An 18468-nucleotide genomic window follows, 5' to 3' on the forward strand; every position below is an offset into this window, starting at 1 on the left:
CGAAGGGGTAGGACGTGCTTCTGTCCGTTCTCCCCGTAGATGACGCGTGTCTGCAATTTTGTTATTTTTCGTGCCTTTCTGACGACCATCTCCATATAGTTTCAAGAGAATGCATTTTGTCAAAAAATAATAGTAAGTGATATGAAGATTCAACTAAAATTGATCTAAATTCTGACTTCTGCGGTAAATGAATGATGTTTTACGACTTGAGACGTTCTCGAAAGGAATTCCCGCGCACGTGTTGCATCTAATGCTAGAATTGGCCTTGTGTTTCCACAAAAATATACTGGAATAATAATTCAAGTCAAAGACCTTCACTATAAAAATTGAATTTTGTTATCATGTAACTTTGTGTAACGAAGATGAACTGAGATTTTTTAGATTGGAACTTTACGCATTTTGTGCACGAAAGGTTAGGACTCAAATTGGTAGGACTGATTCTTACTGCTGCAGTAGTTTGCCGTCTATTGTCTTCTGTCTGGATATGTTTTCGTGATTTATACTAGTATTAATTTAAATTTTCACGATGTCAAGATATAATAAATTTTTCGTAATTCGCATTATTTGAAGTGTCATCCTTTGGGGGTAAGTTACTTTAATTCCATAATTTTTTTTCAGATCACACATTTCATCTTGCACGTATCCAGTATTTCTGGGTTATTGCGGAAACCACCCATCTATCATCACATTTGACACCCATTCATTATTACAATTAGGTGCGTGTTTTCATTGCCTAAATTTTGGCAATATACGTACATTGATTTGTATGATGTTTGAACACGTAAACAATAATAATAACCCTGCCCCTCAATTACTTTACCTCTATCTTTTTCTTTCCAGTGACTTTGTTTGTCAGTTGTTTCAGATATTTAGTAATAGATACCGATTTTAAAAACCTGTATATTTATTATTACTGTGTTAAAAATGTATTTTTATTGTAATGAATTAAAAGATGAAGTGCTTGAGTAACTTTACGAAACAATTTTTAAATAAATGAAACAAAATACCTTGGTAGAGAAGAAATACTGGAATAAATATAAAATAAAAAAGAAAGAAAGTAAAGGGGATAAAAGTTAGCCTTTTAGATTTTTAACTCATTCCGAATTTGTAATTTATTTCTATTGTTATTTATCAAAAACATTTTGTGGAATATAAATGCTCATTGGTAAAGAATGACACGCCAGGTAAAATTAGGGGAATTCAAGAAAACAATGAGATACAAACAACATTTTAGATCATAGAACAAAACAATAAAAAATGAGGTATTGTTTTCGTTTTGTCCTTGCTAGAATGTGACGATAGTGTATTTATTATGGCATACATTCCTTTAGCATTATATATAGTATTGTAAAAATATTCTTCGGAGTTGCTAAATGTCATCAAAAATGCTGTTATTGATATAGTTATTCTATTTAAATTTTCGCCATTCAATATAACTCACATGTTTGATTTTAAGTAGGAATTTTTTTATTAATGTATAAGGTATTTCTCCAGCCTTCCTAGAGTGCCTTCGTGGTGTAGTGGTTCTGCACGCTAAGCCGGTATTCCAGAGGTCCGTGGTTCGATTCCTGGCGAAGGCAATTGCTCATTTTTCATCTTGCTTGCTTCCAAAAAATACCTAATGTCTCTACAAATGTGCATAAATATTATTTCCAGGCAACTGTTAAAAGTTATTTACTAATTAAATGTCGATATCTTTCCTTCGAAATGCTCATTTATATCACATGTTCTGTCTATCGTTTGATAAAACTGCGTGCATTTGTGTCTTCGTTTTCATTTTTAAGTGGCTGTCTTGTTTGTATTTTGATGATCTAAAACTTGACGTAATAAAAATACTTAAATAACATTTTTGCACTTTTTAACATAAACGTGATAAACAGCGGTGTAAAATATAAGCCTGTAGTTCTTAGTTTAAGAAACAATACCAAGCTAGGCTTTCAGCCCGGGCAAATGAAGTCACGTGACACTTTTATTGAAAGTGTGCTGTATTTAAATCTTATATACACTCTCTATAGAGAAAGTTCTAGTTAGCAAGTTGTTCCTTTTTGTGCTAAAGATCTTTCAGTGATAGAAGCGGGCTCTGTAACATGGAAAAATTGTGGCGAAAAGATTTATCACTTTCACCTGAAAAAAGAAACGACAATTTTGTCGCTTTAGGGGTCATATAAAAATTAAATTTCGTTATTTTTCGGTGCCTACAAAGCTTCAAAATTCAGGATTTCTACAACTGATAATTGGAAACATCCGTCAACATTATTTTTAGTCTCATATAAAACGCATGTTTTAGAAATCTGCAATAGAAAACTTAACATGCATGGCTTTTTTTAAAAATATTTTGTGCGGCTCCTAAAATCTTAGTTAATGTTATATCGAGTAATTTTAATCTTAAAGGTAGGGACTTTTGTTACTAATCCTACATCGGAAACACATTTTCACTTATATTTTTTTTATATGAAGCCCGTATAAAAATTGAAGTATCTAATATTTTTGCTAAAAGATGTCAAATAATTTGAGCTGGCTGAATGCCTACATTAGTTTAAACCTGAAACTAAGGATCATAGGTCTGCAATCAATGACTGAAAATAGATTTAAACACCTTCTTGAAAGACAATCATCTAAAGTGTTTAAACTCTTGTAGACGTTAAGGGAATTATCGTTAAGTTTAAAATAATAACTGAAACTTAGAATGGATGTAAAAGACTCTTTATTAAAACTAAGTAAGCACAGAATACATATTTTGTGCTTACAACTCAGCCAACAACTTGTGACGAAGTAACAGTAAGTCAAATATAAATTTTAAATTCAAATAAACTAGTAGCCGAAGGCTACACAATCAAATTAACTCGAAGTTGGCTCAACACTTAACAGCGTGGAGTTCAACTATCTGCAATTCTAATGAACTCTCAATCAAGAACTCTCATCTAAGATAGCAGCCCAGTACGTGGCCACGAAAGGCAAAACACACCCTGAATTAAACTGCGAAAATCTTCCTTTAAAGACACGCGAATTTAATTTGAATTCTGACTGGAAAATGGAAAGGGAGAAGTGACAGTACAGATACAAAACATAAAATGACCGGTTATTTACACTCATGTCCATAAATTAAGGATAATGCAAAATCAGGCAAAGGAAGATTTAGAAGCAAAACAAATTTGACTTATTTGTAAAACTTATTTATTAAACAAAAGGTAAAGAGTAAAAAAAGATGCTATATGTTTGATATTATTAAAAAAATTAGCGATTTTTTCTCCCTGGAGCAAATTACAAAAAAAAAAAAAAAAAAAAAAAAACCTATTTACAAGAAACCAATATTACATGGTTGGTATAATTGTTAATACATTGTATGTCTCCCAGACGATGCAATACAGTCCGTACAACGCCTAGGCATGCTCAGTATCAAATTATCGATCTGATCTTGGGGAATATTACACCACTCAAAAGGCAATGCTCTCCGAAGTTCCGGTAGACATGTAGGAGGAGGTTGACGGGCTGCAACTCGTCGGCCAAGCATGTCCCACACGTGCTCTACTGGATTCAAGTCCGGTGAGAATGCTGGCCAGTCCATACGGGTGATATCCTCTGATTGAAGGCATTCGCTTACGATGTTTGCACGGTGAGGACGGGTGTTTTCATCCATAAACACAAGTTGTGCGCCCATGGCGCCCCGAAACAAACGTACATGTTGTATCAGAATGACGTCCCGGTAGATTTGGCTTGTCATGGTTCCAATTTGAACATGCAGGTCAGTTCTGGAATCTAGAATAATTCCACCACAAACGAGCACTCCTCCACCACCGTAACGGTGTCGTTCAATGGTGTTTTCTTGGTGGTAACGGGTACCTAGAGCTCTGCTCTCCATATGAAAGTCCGGCGAGAATCAGACTGCAAGCTAAACTTGGACTCGTCGAAAAACATCACACAAGCCCACTGTTGCGGTGTACACAATGCATGCTGTCTACTCCAGACTAACCGCAGGCGACAGTGAGTTGCAGTAAGTGGAACGCATCTGACAGGTCTACGAGCATATAGACCAATCTGCCCTAAGCGTCTGTACACGGTCCGCCTTGAGATTATCGTACCAATGGCAGAAGAGAGCTGACGAGACAGGTCTGAGGCTGAGCTCTGCCTGTTTCTTTTGGCAGTAACTGCCAAATACCGGTCCTCATTCCGCGTTGTAACTCTGGGGCGACCTGTGCTGTAACGTCTACTCACATTACGATCATCTTGGAAGCGTTGCCAAAGCCTGGAAATGACACTCTGGGCAATTCCAAGTTCGTCTGATACTTCCAGTTGGGTACGCCCACATTCCAGACGGCCGATAATTCTACCACGTAAAAAATCATCCATATGCGTCCTTTGTGTCATAACTATTCGGTTAATTCACTGAAATGCTTATAAAGTGCCTGCGAACAATTTTACTTCTTTGCCTGTATTCCTTATATATCACTCTCTTACACTCTCGTCATTGTGACGTACCATCGGTGTCATCTGGTTACTTCCCGAGATTTGCATATGATTCTTGAAGATGTGTGTAGTGATTTTACAGGTGATATATTTATTTTAGAGTTCGATTTCCGTGTGACTCCGAATTATCCTTAATTTATGGACATGAGTGTAATATAAAGAAACCATAAAATTATTATTATTATTTCAAACAATTTTATCATTATTTCAAACAATTTATAGGGCAATTTTATAGGGGCCCACCAGTGGCCGAGCGGTAAAGTCGCTGAACACTGGTAGTTCGGTCCGAGGTTCGAATCCCATGAACGGGCTGGCTGCATGGGCGTTTTCGTGGTTTTCCCCATGTGTAGCGTGTATACGAGCCAGTTTCCCTTAGAAAGTCCTCCACGAAAGGCATCCCTCCCCTTAGGCAGATAGCCCTCGTGTGCTTTGCCATAATTAAATACACACACCAAACAATTTTATAAGGCTGTACGAAAATAATAATGAAGTACTCAAACATTGTAAAAAATTGTAAAGTTAAAAATATAAATCTGCAACGCACAATGCAAAAGTCCTGAATCATCGAAATAAATTTTAAATGCAAAACGCTGGTTTCAGGAAATTTGCGTCTATTTACAACAAAATGTTTTGCATTATCATACAAGATCGAAAGCAACGTCTTAGTCATACTAGAAATCAGCGATTTTATCGTCAATAATATGAAAACTAACGAAGAAAGCAATAGGTAACTTTTGCAAGTCACTGATTTAGTATGGAATGAGACCTTACACCCATCAATAACTTGAAGAGAAGCTCTGAATTGCAGATTCTTTGGCATCCGATCACCGGCATAAATATGTCACAATTCGCGTTGAAGTCATTATAAGATGGAAGCAAATTTACTAATGAAATTAACTCTTGGAAACACAGTGCAGTTTATTATAGTAAGAAATTTTTACATCATTAGAGCATTATGAAAAATAAATCGGTAAATAATGATCTAGCCTTATGAAGTCTTCGTACAAATATTTAAGCAGGATCGATGTGTTCACACTCCGCAGAAATACACATATGTATTCTGGCTAAAGCTTCTTGTTGGATGTACTGCAGAATTTCCTGTCTTAAGTTGTTACATGCGAGCATAATACGGGTTTATACGTCGTTAACACCATAAGATGGCAAGCTGTGCACCTGGTTGGTTCACTATCGAGCAGCGTGCCGTGTCTTAGACCGGCTCCGAATTCCAAGACTATATTTTAATGTAATTTAACGATTCTTTGTTATAATTTAAATGCATCTCGTGTGCACAAGCTTGCTTAACATGCCTATATAAAGCGTTCCTCTGTGGATTTCCACTTCTCAAGTTATAAGTGTTTTCTTGAAATCAGCTCGTGAAGTGCTATGTGCTAAAGTTCTGATATCTCTAAATTTGAAAATTTTATTATTAAATTCATATCTCAGGATACAATCAGATTACAAGATTGATATCTCCATGTATGAGTTAGGAAAACTATTCTCTCTATGTTGAACTGTAAGTCATCATTATAATGAATGCCCTTCCTTAAGATAAGTACATTCGTGTGTAAAATTAAGAGAATTTGCAAATCATGTCTATTTTTACGAAAGGTACTGAACGAAAGCTTCTAATTATGCCGCCTAAGAAATATGCAAGTATTCAGAATCGAATATACGTAAGCGTACACATGCGTGCCTACAGAGCTGTGATTGTGGAGGGGATATTAAATGCATGAGAAGTTTTCGGAGATTTGTGCTCTCTTACTCCTTATTACATTCGTCCTTTTTCTCGCAAGAGTTGGTAAAATTTTAAAAGGTATCAAGTAAAATGAGCAGCCACGATCGTATGGGTGACGAAATGAGATGGAGAATTGTCGATAGACTGGAGACAGACAAATCACAAGGAGAGACAGGTACAGAGCTCAATGTAATGCCCAGTGACGTCTGCAATTTGTAGAAACAGTTTCTGGACGCTGGATCCATATTGAGAAGACCTGGACAAGTTCGACCAAGATCCACAACGACGAATAAGGATCGTTATTTAGCACTTTCAGAGCTGCCACTCAGAACTGCTACCGCTTCACAGCTCTCACGTAAGCTCTATGCTGCCACTCGAACCAGAGTTTTCCACGGTTTACAGTTGCCCAAAGGCTTTATGAGATAGGGCTGTAAGACAAAAGAGCCACTGCAGCACCCAAGAGAACGCGTTTAGCATGATACAGACAACATGCACCTTGGACCAGATTCCAGCATGGAGCACCATACGTTTTACAGATGAGTCTAGATTCAGCCTGGACAGTGATGCTCGGCGTACCTGTATCTGGAGAGAACCTAGAACACTATACCGCCCCTCTCTCATCAAAGGAAAGGATCATTATGATGGCGGAGCTGTAATGGTTTGGGCAGGCATAATGTTGGACTGCCACAAACCCCTACATATGTTTGATAAAGGCTCCCTGACTGCTATGAGATATAGAGAGGAGATTTTACAATCCTGTATTCGAATTTTCATAAGCGCAGTTCGTCTTTGGTTCCTGTTCATGGACTACCACATTTGTCCACGTAGGGCTTAGCTGATCGACGATTATGTAGAAAGTAAGGATATTCGTGGCACAGATTGGCCAGCCAGATCTTCTTACCGTAACCCTCTAGAGTATGTCTGGGATTCTCTTGGGAGGACAAATTCATTTCGCCATCTCCTTCCGAGAACCATATCGGAGTTGAAAACTGCCTTGCTGCAGGAGTGGGAACGACTGTCACAGGGACGTCTCAGCTGCAGGAGGGGGAACGACTGTCACAGGGACTTCTCAGATGCAGTTGGTGGGCACAAGATGACTAAGTACACATACTTATTTTCAGGACAAAGCGATTCTACGAAGAAGTTATTGATCGATGGGAAGATGAGTTATCGTGCAGTATCTTTATTTAATTTAATTTGCTCGTTATTTTGTTTCGTGTAATCGTATTGCTAAGTCTGAAATTATATGTTAACTTTAAAATTGGATTTATTTTCTTCCATTTAATTCTCCCGGTCTCATTCCCATACAAATGATGCTGTAGCAAGTTTTATGTTTTCATTTATTCGATTCGTTAGAGAATCTGGGTCTTACTAGCAGGTACAAACGTGATGCAAAAAGCATTCGTATGCAGACTTGGGTAGGGATAATTATCTGGCTGAAAACTCTAAGTTTTCTTACCCAGTTTTCATCGTTAAATACAATATATTAGCAGTTTTCAAGTAGAAGAGTTTATTCAGTATTGTTGGCATTATTATAGCTTTGTAGAGGATTTATCAGTAAAGTAACACTTTTAATACTCCAATCGTTGATTGGATAGAAAGTAATTTATAAGCAGATATTCTTTCATAATAAACGAAATGTTAATAAAAGAAATGACTAAAATAAGTAAAAATCAATTAACTAACAAATGAAAAATACAACTGTGTATTTTCCTACCAATATTTTTCTAATGTAGTAAGGCAGGGCATAAGGGCAGTAATTAATTTCTTCCATAATTAATTTCTTCCATAATAAACTCGGTATTTACTCGGCCGTCTGTTTTATTTCATACGTTCGTTTGTTCATACGTGTACTGAATAATTTCCGAGAGGATGAAAAAAAGATTTCTGCTAGAAAATGCTCTTAAATTTGCACAATTGAATGCACATTCGCTTGTACGTATTAGATATTCAGTGCCATATTGCTGAAAAGTTTCAAAATTTAGAATAATCTTTACTATTCTGTGAATTTTCGTTTGTTCGAAGAAAAATTATCTTGCATTTTCGGGATATTTTTTCCGGGGGGTATTATTAATTATGGTATCTTCCTTACAAAAATAGTGCTAGTATGTACAGTCTAAGCCACCTAATAGTTACCTAGCAAAAAGAAAAATGACATTTAATTTAATGCTTTAAAAGTGTGGTACTATACTGACTGATTAAATTTTAATTTTGAGCAATGGCTTTGACTATCTTTTCGAATCGCACTCAACTCCCTATACAGAATATTAGCTACTTTAAGTTCCATCGCTCAAGCGAGTAAATTAAAAGCTGGGAACAAATATATATTGCTACAGTATACTCAGCATATTTTTCATTATGGCAAAATAAAATAATGAGTTACATCGTAAATATAAAGTACCACTGTTTCAGCCATCTTTTGTCAAATTCTGCATTCTTGTATGCAGCCAAATGAGTCATAAAAAGTGCACGTCAGCATAATATTTCTCTATATATTTTTAAAGAAAGCATACATCTGCTGGACAATATACCACCTTGTCGCATTGTCTTCGGTTGCTCACGAAGTTATGGCTCGCGCTGATTTTACAACAGGTTTACAAGGTCATCGCATTAAGAAGAGAATGTTCCTATTCTCCCCACCTCGCATCTTTCTTTCAGAAGATCTTGAATTACTGGCAGAATAATCGTATATTCTGTTTTAATCTTTGTGGTGCCTTTAATGTCTAGTGATAGTTAGGAACAGTGTGTTTCTCAGCGCTAAGGATCAAAGCCAACTGAGAATTTTGCGGCTTATTTATAATGGCTAAGTATCGAATGGGAATGACGTAAAAAAATCTTAATGAGACTGATTTAAATAACGATGCCTTGGAGATAAATGTATTTTGAACATTTCTTCTTTAGAAGTGAGCTTTTTTTTATTTTTTTTCCGCTAACTAAACCTAAATGAATTGTAAAGAAAGTTATCAAGTGTAATCTGTATGTTGTAAATAATAATATATATATCTTTATTTCAAGCATTAGTGCCAATTCTGATTTATGATGAATTAGTTTAATTTAATTCTGATTGTTTAAAATTGTTAATACAAATGAATTATAAGAAATAAAATTCGTTGATCTGGTTTGATCAAAACTTTTACTAAATAATTATACAATTATTAATTATATAGTAAAAGTTGCTGTTTTTTATATGTGTTAAAATATCATCGGTACTTAATTTTAAATATATGGAATTGATTTACTTCAAAGAAGAAAGTGTTACAAAGAAAGTCTTGTAATTGGAACGGATATGTTTTAATGTTGAAAAAGATTAAATCCTGAAAGGCATAAAGCAGTTTGGTTCACAAAAGAAAGCCAAAACGTCAGATAAATTCATATTTATAATTTAGTTTATTTAAAGAATCTAACCGAAAAAAGCGAAACTATTTATTAATTACTACATTTATAAGATATTATTATACGAGATAGTGCTTAGCATTAATTTGTTTTGTTATAATTTGTCTTCATTATTTGATATCTATATCCCTGTTGATATCTTTATCTCTGTATTGTACATGTCAGTAGAGCAAGTCATTAAATAGACAATTTTTTTAAAGTTTATGAAGAACATAGTTTCTGTAGCTGCATAAAAAAAAGCTTGCAAACCATTTCTTCATTTCAAATGATATGAATTACAGTGGAAATTATTTCAAGAAAGATAGAGTGAAATTTTGCATTTATTAAATGACTGGAATAAATTTTAAGGATATCTCTTAAAATAATTAAGCTGTATAAAATGTGCATCTTTAGTTAGTAAACATCATCAAATTCTTACTCTAAAAATTAAAGATTTTGGCCAGAATTCACTGTAATCTTTACATAAATATTTTACTGTCGATGTTAAAGTCAGTTAGGTATTACGTAAAATTGCTAGTAGGTATTTAATGGATACTTTAAGAATCAGCTGCGTTTTATCCCTTTTTAATTCTATTTGTCGAAATTTATCTACGAATCCTCGAAATTGAAGCAAAAGTCAATAAATGAGCATAGGCTAGGCTGCTTTCTTAATTAAAAAGAAAATTTTACAATAAATTCCAATTATAAACTGCAGCTTTATATATATATATATTACACATCATCTGAAATTATGACTTTTTTTTTTTCATTTACAAAGCATAAATTCTGAAGCAGTCTTGTATATCTTAAAGGAGACCTTTAAGGAGAAAATGCCAATTTAAGCATAAATTTTCTTTATTAATAAACAACAGATCACGTATCTTTTTTTAATACAGTTCTTTGAAATAAGCATTGATTATACTTCCTAATAAATTAGGCTTATCAGCAGCTGAGCAGTAAGCTCGCTGAACACTAGCAGTCCGACACAGCTTCAAATCTCGGGGAAGGGGTTGGCTGCATGGGAATTTTCGAGCTTTTCTTCCATGCGTAACATGAATGCGATCAATTTAACGAACGAATTTAAGAACTTTCACGAAGGCCTCCCTTTTAAGCACAAAGACTTCGAGTGCTTTGTCATAATCGAAATAATCCGATTCTAATGCATTAGCTTGCAGACGTCATTAAAAATAGAGTTACAAACTAATATAAGCGCAACATGTGTGCTGCATCTCAGTGACTCTCAGTTTAAAAGTAGCAATAATGTACTTATATTTTTGGATAAGCTAGTATTTTAAAATGAAATTATGGTTAAAAGAAATGTAAAAGAAATTACTTTACATATGTATTTGTTTAATTATAATGATACAAAAATAATGAATAAAGATATTAATCGATCGTTATTAAATATTGAGTTGCAATAGGACTTTAAAAGTCATTAAAATGTAATTATTTGTTTAAGTATTATATGTTATTTATGTTTAAGTATTATATGTAACTGTAAATGTAATTATTGAAAATACTAAAACCTTAGATTTATATAGTTGTTTTGTATGAAATAAAAGTGTTCCTTTAAACAGCTATTTTTTCTTTCTCCTTAGATTCTATGTGAAAAGTGCATAAAACTGGGTCATAGAGTTTTTCAAAGCAGCTAAGTATGATGATCCTTTTGCCGCTTCTAGCAGCGGGACTTGCTACGATATGTGCTGAAGAAGTTGAAGAAACTAAAACTGGGGCTCCTCATATAATTTTTGTATTAGCTGACGATCTGGTACGTAGGTAAGACTGTTTATTATTAGTCTTAAAAGATTTGCATGGAACTGTTGATTGTGTTCTTTCCTTCCAGATTTATCCGTCATTAATAAAAATGTAGTTAGCTTGCTAATTGTTTGAAATTCAGAATTTTAAGCTCTGTTTAATAGTCAGTTACAGTCAGTACGATTAAAATTAACTAATTTATTGGGAATTTAACTTATTGGATATAACAAAGATACAATTATTTCCTTCGTACATTTCGGATTCCAACTTACTCCCAAGTTTCTTATGCCCTACCAGTGGCCAAGTGGTTAAGACCTTTGAATAGTGATAGTTCGACTTTTCGGGCTGGCTGCGTGGTTGGTTTTCGTGGTTTTTCGCGTGAGTAACTTGAATATGAACCGGTTTCTCTTAGACAGTCCTCCACGAAGCCACCCCACTCTTAGGCAAATAGTCCTCGTGGCTTTGCCGTATTCAGTTAACTTAGCCTAACCAAATTTTCGCAGTAATTTATTTCTCATTTTACACACTTTCTTTATTTTTGATTGCCAGACACTTCCTACATGGATTAAATACAATGATATTCTTAATCTGTGAAAAATTACCGAGATGTAGAAATAGTGGAAACATGTTTCCACTATTTGCAATATCTGTAGCGTAGTTTGTTATCTGTATGTGCTGTAGGATTAGCTCTTTTCTCTGTTTTATTAACAGTTCCTTTCTAGCACATAAAATACCATTCAAGTGTCAAAATACTTCTTTACAGTTCAGTAATATAATTTCCTTTTGGGGAATCTCTTCATAGTTTTGCTGCTTTGTGGTGATGAAAATAAAATGAAGAAAAGAAAAATATCGCACGGGGCATTTTGGGGTTACTTTGTTCGCTGCCTTACCACGCGCGTGCTTTTCAGTCAGTTCCTGTCTACCTTTAAGGCCAGAACTTATTTCTCACTGATACTTGAAGACGTATTGTAGTTTCCTGCATTCTGCTCACTACATGCGTAGAGTTAAAAGGCTAATCTTCGCTTTACTAGTCTTTGTAAAGTATCTAAGTTTAGTTCTTATTTAGTTCAGTTAGTTTTACTTCTTATTTTTTGCGTTTTAGACCATAAGTGCTGGTCTTTGTATCCCGAGGACGGGAACGGTTGTACGCTGTGAAAAATAAAGGGTAAGTTAATTCTTCTCATCTTTGTCGTATCTTTTACACACACACGAGCATAGTTTCAGTAAGCTCCCTGCACCCAATCAGGATTTGCAGATGTAAACCAAAGGCAATTAGAAGGAAAAAAAGGTACGGACAACTTTATGTCATTTTTTCCCTAATTTTTTTAAATGCGAAAGAATAATGGGAAATTTTTAATTTCACGTAGTAATTTAAGTCACATAGAATCGAGTTCCCGACTGTAGGTTTACAGATCTCTCTCTTTTTCTCCCTTTCCTGCAAAGGCAACCCCAATATGTGAAATTTATATTTAAATATCTACATAAGAACCTAGTAAAGCTTACTGTTAAGAATTATTTATTATATTCTGTTAAATGATTGATGCATTAATAAGAATTTTTGCAATTGCTTCAGTATGAAATATGATTGTATAATTTTATAACAAACCAAATAATTCGTCTCAAACCGTCATTTGAAGAAAAGATAGACTAATTAGAGGCCTGAGTCTGAGGAGCTGTCATATTATGAATTGCATTAATTCTTACACCTTCAATGTTTTAAATTAGTCAATCTGTTCTTTAATTTTTTCAAAAAACTTATTTTAAGCATCTTATGTAGTTTAAAGACTTTATTTCTAAATCTTTTACTATTCAAGAAGATCGCATAGCATTTAGTTCAGAAAAAAATTCATCTTTCATGTATTTCTGAACTTCAGTCAATATTTCTTCACTTAACCAATATGCATTGCAACTAATGTTTAAGTAAGTTCTGTTTCAGATAGTATAAAAATCTTTAATGTGTACATAAGATGATTTTAACTTATCCAGAAATGTTCCGTAAGTTTCTCTAAGGATCTGTATACAAATTCAAGTCTTTATCTCAAATGTTTTCTTTTTCAAAAATGGAAGTTATTTCGATAACTTACGGTCAGCAATTTACCAAATTCCTTGTACATTATCATTCAACTTAATTAATATTAACTTATAACGACTAGGAGAAGTAATATAAATATTCCCGTACTTATTACTAAGAATTATTTTCTTATTGAAGTATTTTGTTCAATTTAGAGAGGATCGAAATCGTGTGTAATGCAGGCTGACCACATTACTCTTGAAACTAAAACAAGAGTATCAATAATTAAGCCTTATAAGAACAATTTTTCTAGTTAATTCCAGAGTAATTTTATTACCACATTACTCTTGAAACTAAAACAAGAGTATCAATAATTAAGCCTTATAAGAACAATTTTTCTAGTTAATTCCAGAGTAATTTTATTAAAGTACAATAATATGGCATGTTTAGCTGTAATTTCGGCAATTCAACAAAAACAGCCATAATTTAAATTTGTAAGTTTCCTTAATTTATGCATAGGGGAATCAGAAAGCAAGGTCAATGTTTTCGGTACATTGAAGACAGAGATTGGCTTGGTAAGCATATGATGTGCCTTTGCGAGTGATACTATCATTAATCTTTTAGCATCAATTTCCCCGCGTTTGTAAAGGATTAAACATAACTCCCATTTGTATGAATACTTCCTTTGAGAAGTGAAGATAGACTTTTAAGAGCTAAGGATGTGCAAGTAGCAGAAAGTCATTGCATGTATGAAATGATGTATGGCAGGGCTTCTTAAACTTTTTTCATTTTCAGTCGCGACCCCTTTTTATCACTGAGACTTTTTTCGCGACCCCAAATATTAAATATAAACTAAAGATATAAAAAATAAATATCCTCGCGTAAATAATTTACTTCTTTGGTAAACAATGTACATAAAAAGAAGTATTTTAGGATTAAGAAAACAAAAAGTAAAGAAAATTCTAATGAGACAGATGTGATCGTTTTCTGCTGCATTACAAATTAAATGCTGGTGCGATATTGGACATTGCTGGACATAAAACACCTTCAATATTTTTCGACATTGAACGATATTTGTTTTAATTAGCGTTAAAGCTGAAAAAGTAATTTTATAAAAATATGTGGCGCTGAACGAGAAAAGAACATTTAATGTCATTTCAGAAATAGTTAGAAATCTAGTTCTAACTTCAATCCAGAATTCATCGAGGATTTTTGTGAAAACTCAAGTTTTAGGTTTGAATCGCTAGATAGTTTTATAAATTCCTTTCGCACTTATATAACAGGTAATTAATCTTATTAATATCAATTAGTGATGTCTTTATAAGCCTAATCTCATTAATGTCAATTAATGTAATATTTTTTAAAGTTTTATGAATGGAGTTTCATTAAATTCGACTATCGAATTGAATCTTCGTGACCCCAAAATTTCGATTTGCGACCTCATTTGCGGTCACGACCTATAGTTAAGAAACACTAATGTATGGGAAAACGTCATTTGCGTAAAATAAACACGCGTACAAGTAGCCAGAAAAGCTTTATGTCAGTACAAGAGAGTATTTGATAAATCTCCCTTGCGAGCTCTTCTCCCTTCGTCAATCGTATATGGGGCCATCTTGAATACAGTGATGCATTAGTTATAAAAGATCAATGGTTACTCAATCTAAAATCCCCCAAAATTAAAACATTCGCTATAGTTCCCTGTTCTTAATAAGCAAATGTTTTTGCAGCGTCCTAAAGAAAAGTCCTTTTTTCTGCAGAAGATTTTGACTGGAGATGAATCATGCGTCCTCTTTGGGAACTGAAATCGTAGCTGCATGGTAATCTAAAATATTCTTCTCTAGGAATAGTAAAGGTTGAATACAGTTATAAAATTTGTTATAAAGGAGTTCCATTGAGAAATAAATTATTTTCTATTTTTATACCTTTTTAACTTTTTGAATGTGTGATAGCAAATTTTGTTTACTCCTGTACTTTTCAGTGTAGAAATGCCAATTATTTTGCACTGTTAATTGATTATTTTATATTTAATAATTGTAAGAAATCTTTTAATTTCTATACTTAATTCGTATAAAATGTTTTATTTTTTAATAATGCTTAATAATGTTTCCGTCTACTTAGGGATGGAATGACGTCAGTTTCCACGGTTCTCCTCAGATCCCCACGCCAAACATTGATGCTTTAGCAGCTTCTTCTATAATTTTGCACAACTACTATACAGAATCTTTATGCACGCCTTCTCGGGCATCTTTACTTAGTGGAAAATATCCCATTCACATTGGTTTGTTACTTATCTTTTACTGTTTCCCTGTTTTTTATATGGATAACATAGAGAATGCAAAATAATTTTGATTTTAGTTAAGATTTGTTACAATTATGAGAGCAAATATAGAAAAGAAGAAGAGCGATCAGCTTTATATGTCTAAAAATAACGTATTTTAGAGGTCTTTTCGACAGTCAATTTAATTTTAGGTATTTTATAATATTACAAAAGTAACACATTTCAGCCTAAAATAAAGCAATTAATTTGAGTGAAACAGTAATATGTTAAAATTTCACATTAATTTCGAAACTTATATTGCTTTTACACCTATGTATAAGGAAATTATCGAGAAGAAAATGAACTGAGGAATGTGTAATATGTATTTAAAAAAACTCGTAAAACACTTAAATATTACACGATATGCAATGTTCAAAATTTTCCCACATTCCTTACCATTCACACAACATTATTCTCTTATACTCGCCTTTCTCAGTAACACTTTGTTTCTTATTCTAAATTAATCCCTTTTTTGGAACTTATACTCTTATAATTCTTCTACATCTTCTTTAACTTCAGTCTGAGAGAAACATTTCCTAGGTTTATCATAAGCATCAATCAGGCATTCTTGAAAAAGTAGATTGAGAATAAAATATTGTTCCTTCGAATAGTCAATGAAATATTTTGCATTATTCTGTCAAAATCTGGACAATTTTTTACATTCTTTCACTTAGCATTTCCTTAATTGTTTTTTATTCTTAATTTTATTCTTTTTATCCTCTCTCTTTTTATTAGTAATTGCTGTTGCCAGTTTGCGAAATGGTTCACTTCGGTAAAGAAAACTTTGAAAATATCTATTTCATACATAAATGTACCGTTAATAGAGCTGCTTATTGTGACGTAGTTTGAAAAGTTACCTAAAACTAAAATCTATGACAAAATTTTTATTTTTAATACATGAAAAATATGGTGTTATTTTGAGAGAAAAGCCAAATGTTCCTATCTTTAATTCCAAAAAGTTATTTGTTCCTCTCACGAGAATCGGAATGTTCATCAGCGCTCAATATTAAAAATAGATTTAAAAATATATGTGTCTGTCTCATAAATTCGATATTGATCAGAAGTAAATTTTGTTGAAGGACATGTGACCATTTCTGATTCAAGTTGAAAGGCGTATTAATGTTTAAACAACCACCGATTAAAAGTATGCATGTTTAAAACAATGCTCAACAGTAATACACGCAAAAGAGCGAAGTGTTTGAGCTATCACTTTTGCGAACAAAATAATATAATGTAAATATCCAAATTGAAATCAGGATTTTATTATACTATTTTTGTATAAATCTTTCTTTAACACCACGGTACCTTTGCTATCTTACAAGTCTCCTGGTATGACCATTTTAAAATTTGAAAGCATTTTCTTCTAATCATAAAAATGAGCAAAACTATTAGTAACAACACACCTTTCAAACATCCGCGTACATATCTCTATTTAGTTTCCATTTTATAATATATCATTCTGGTTTCTATAACTTTCTGGTGTGTTTAACTTGTATATGGCTAGATAAATCGTATAGAAAGTCAGTATTAAATAATACCTTTATAATTATTCATAGCATTTTATAATTTTTACAACACTTTTTAATTATTAATAGCAAATTATCGTGAAGTATTTACTCGTTTTTATTTAGGCCTCCATTTTTTGCACTTGCTAATGACAAAAAAAATTATTTTTGACATCGATTATTTATAATCGTATACTGAGCAATAATAAATATTATTTTCCTTTTAAAATACTTTATTGAATTGCAACGTGAGAAGTGAGCCTGAACTTAAACAGATTTATGTCTCTGCCTATATTTTATTTTTAAACACTACACATTCTTCATAACCTCAATTTCTTAAACACTTTCAGTTCAATAATGAGAAAAAAATGCTTTGAAAATATTAAGAACAGCTAACAACAGATGAGAGATGAATTCTTGGAGTTGAACTAAAATCGCTTAGACTGCAACATCCATAACTACCATTCAAAGTCTGTTCGACTCCATATCCAGCCGTATTACAGCTGCTATTGTTGCCAAAGGCAGATGCTTGAGATACTGATTTCTGTATGTTCTGAACTTCAAATTTTCCTTAAATTTCAGTGATTTCATATTTTCGTTATAATGCATTTGTAATATAAATGTGGTTCTGGTAATTATTTTTTTAATGAAGTAGCAATTTTAATGGCGACCAGTGCAGTTCTGTTAAAAATATAGTATTTCAAATATCTTTTTAAATATACTTTTCAGCAGTGAAGTAATACTCCCCTTCCTCTGGCTGTAAGATATTCAGTGTACTATAATAGTCATGTGAATATAATAATACATGTGAACAATTCCACGCATCCGTGTTATTTCAGCATCAAAAGGCTCACTCTTTTGAGATCTGAAAGAAAACTGCTTTATTCTGCTTTTCTATGCTTACTATTTACAAATAGTGTGTAAGTGTTAATAATTTTTGGTAAAAGCTTGAGGGAAGAAAAGAAAATGTTCATAAAAATGCTCCTTCTTCTCTTGGTCAGAGCTATGTATAATGTACTTAATTTTTAGATCTAAGTCATTAATATCTTTTCAGGTCTTCATCACTCCGAAATTAAAAGTGGAGAGCCCATTGGTCTTCCTTTAGATGTAATGATTATGCCTGAGCATTTCAAAAATCTAGGATATGAGACTCATATGATAGGAAAGGTAAGAATAATTACTCTGTTTCATGATAAATCCTGGAAGAACATATATATTTCCTAATAATTATTTCTCAGAGTTCCCGGTCTCAGAGTTGGGGCACGAGGTTCACTACTTCTTAAATCCGTAGTCATGGAGTAATAAACAG

At 33.1% G+C, this 18468-nt stretch overlaps 1 protein-coding gene across 5 annotated transcripts in view; it reads left to right on the forward strand.

Annotated features, from left to right (window-relative positions):
• The window catches only part of LOC118196699 (arylsulfatase B-like), a 33785-nt gene continuing 15317 nt past the window's right edge, over positions 1-18468 (forward strand). The window contains exons 1-4 of one of the 5 annotated variants that reach the window (XM_085808654.1): positions 1-132; positions 11170-11339; positions 15456-15615; positions 18214-18326. In XM_085808654.1, coding sequence (XP_085664780.1) covers positions 11226-11339; positions 15456-15615; positions 18214-18326 — 387 coding nt within the window. In that variant the 5' untranslated portion in view covers positions 1-132; positions 11170-11225. Of the gene's footprint in view, positions 586-8746; positions 9103-11169; positions 11348-15455; positions 15616-18213; positions 18327-18468 lie in introns of those variants that run through there. The other 4 variants (XM_085808653.1, XM_085808655.1, XM_085808652.1 and 1 more) reach the window with 4 other exon arrangements.

This window comes from Stegodyphus dumicola, chromosome X1 (assembly GCF_044657685.1).
Source record: "Stegodyphus dumicola isolate Sdum_Otavi_A_Nest chromosome X1, ASM4465768v1".
NCBI classification, from domain to species: domain Eukaryota; kingdom Metazoa; phylum Arthropoda; class Arachnida; order Araneae; family Eresidae; genus Stegodyphus; species Stegodyphus dumicola.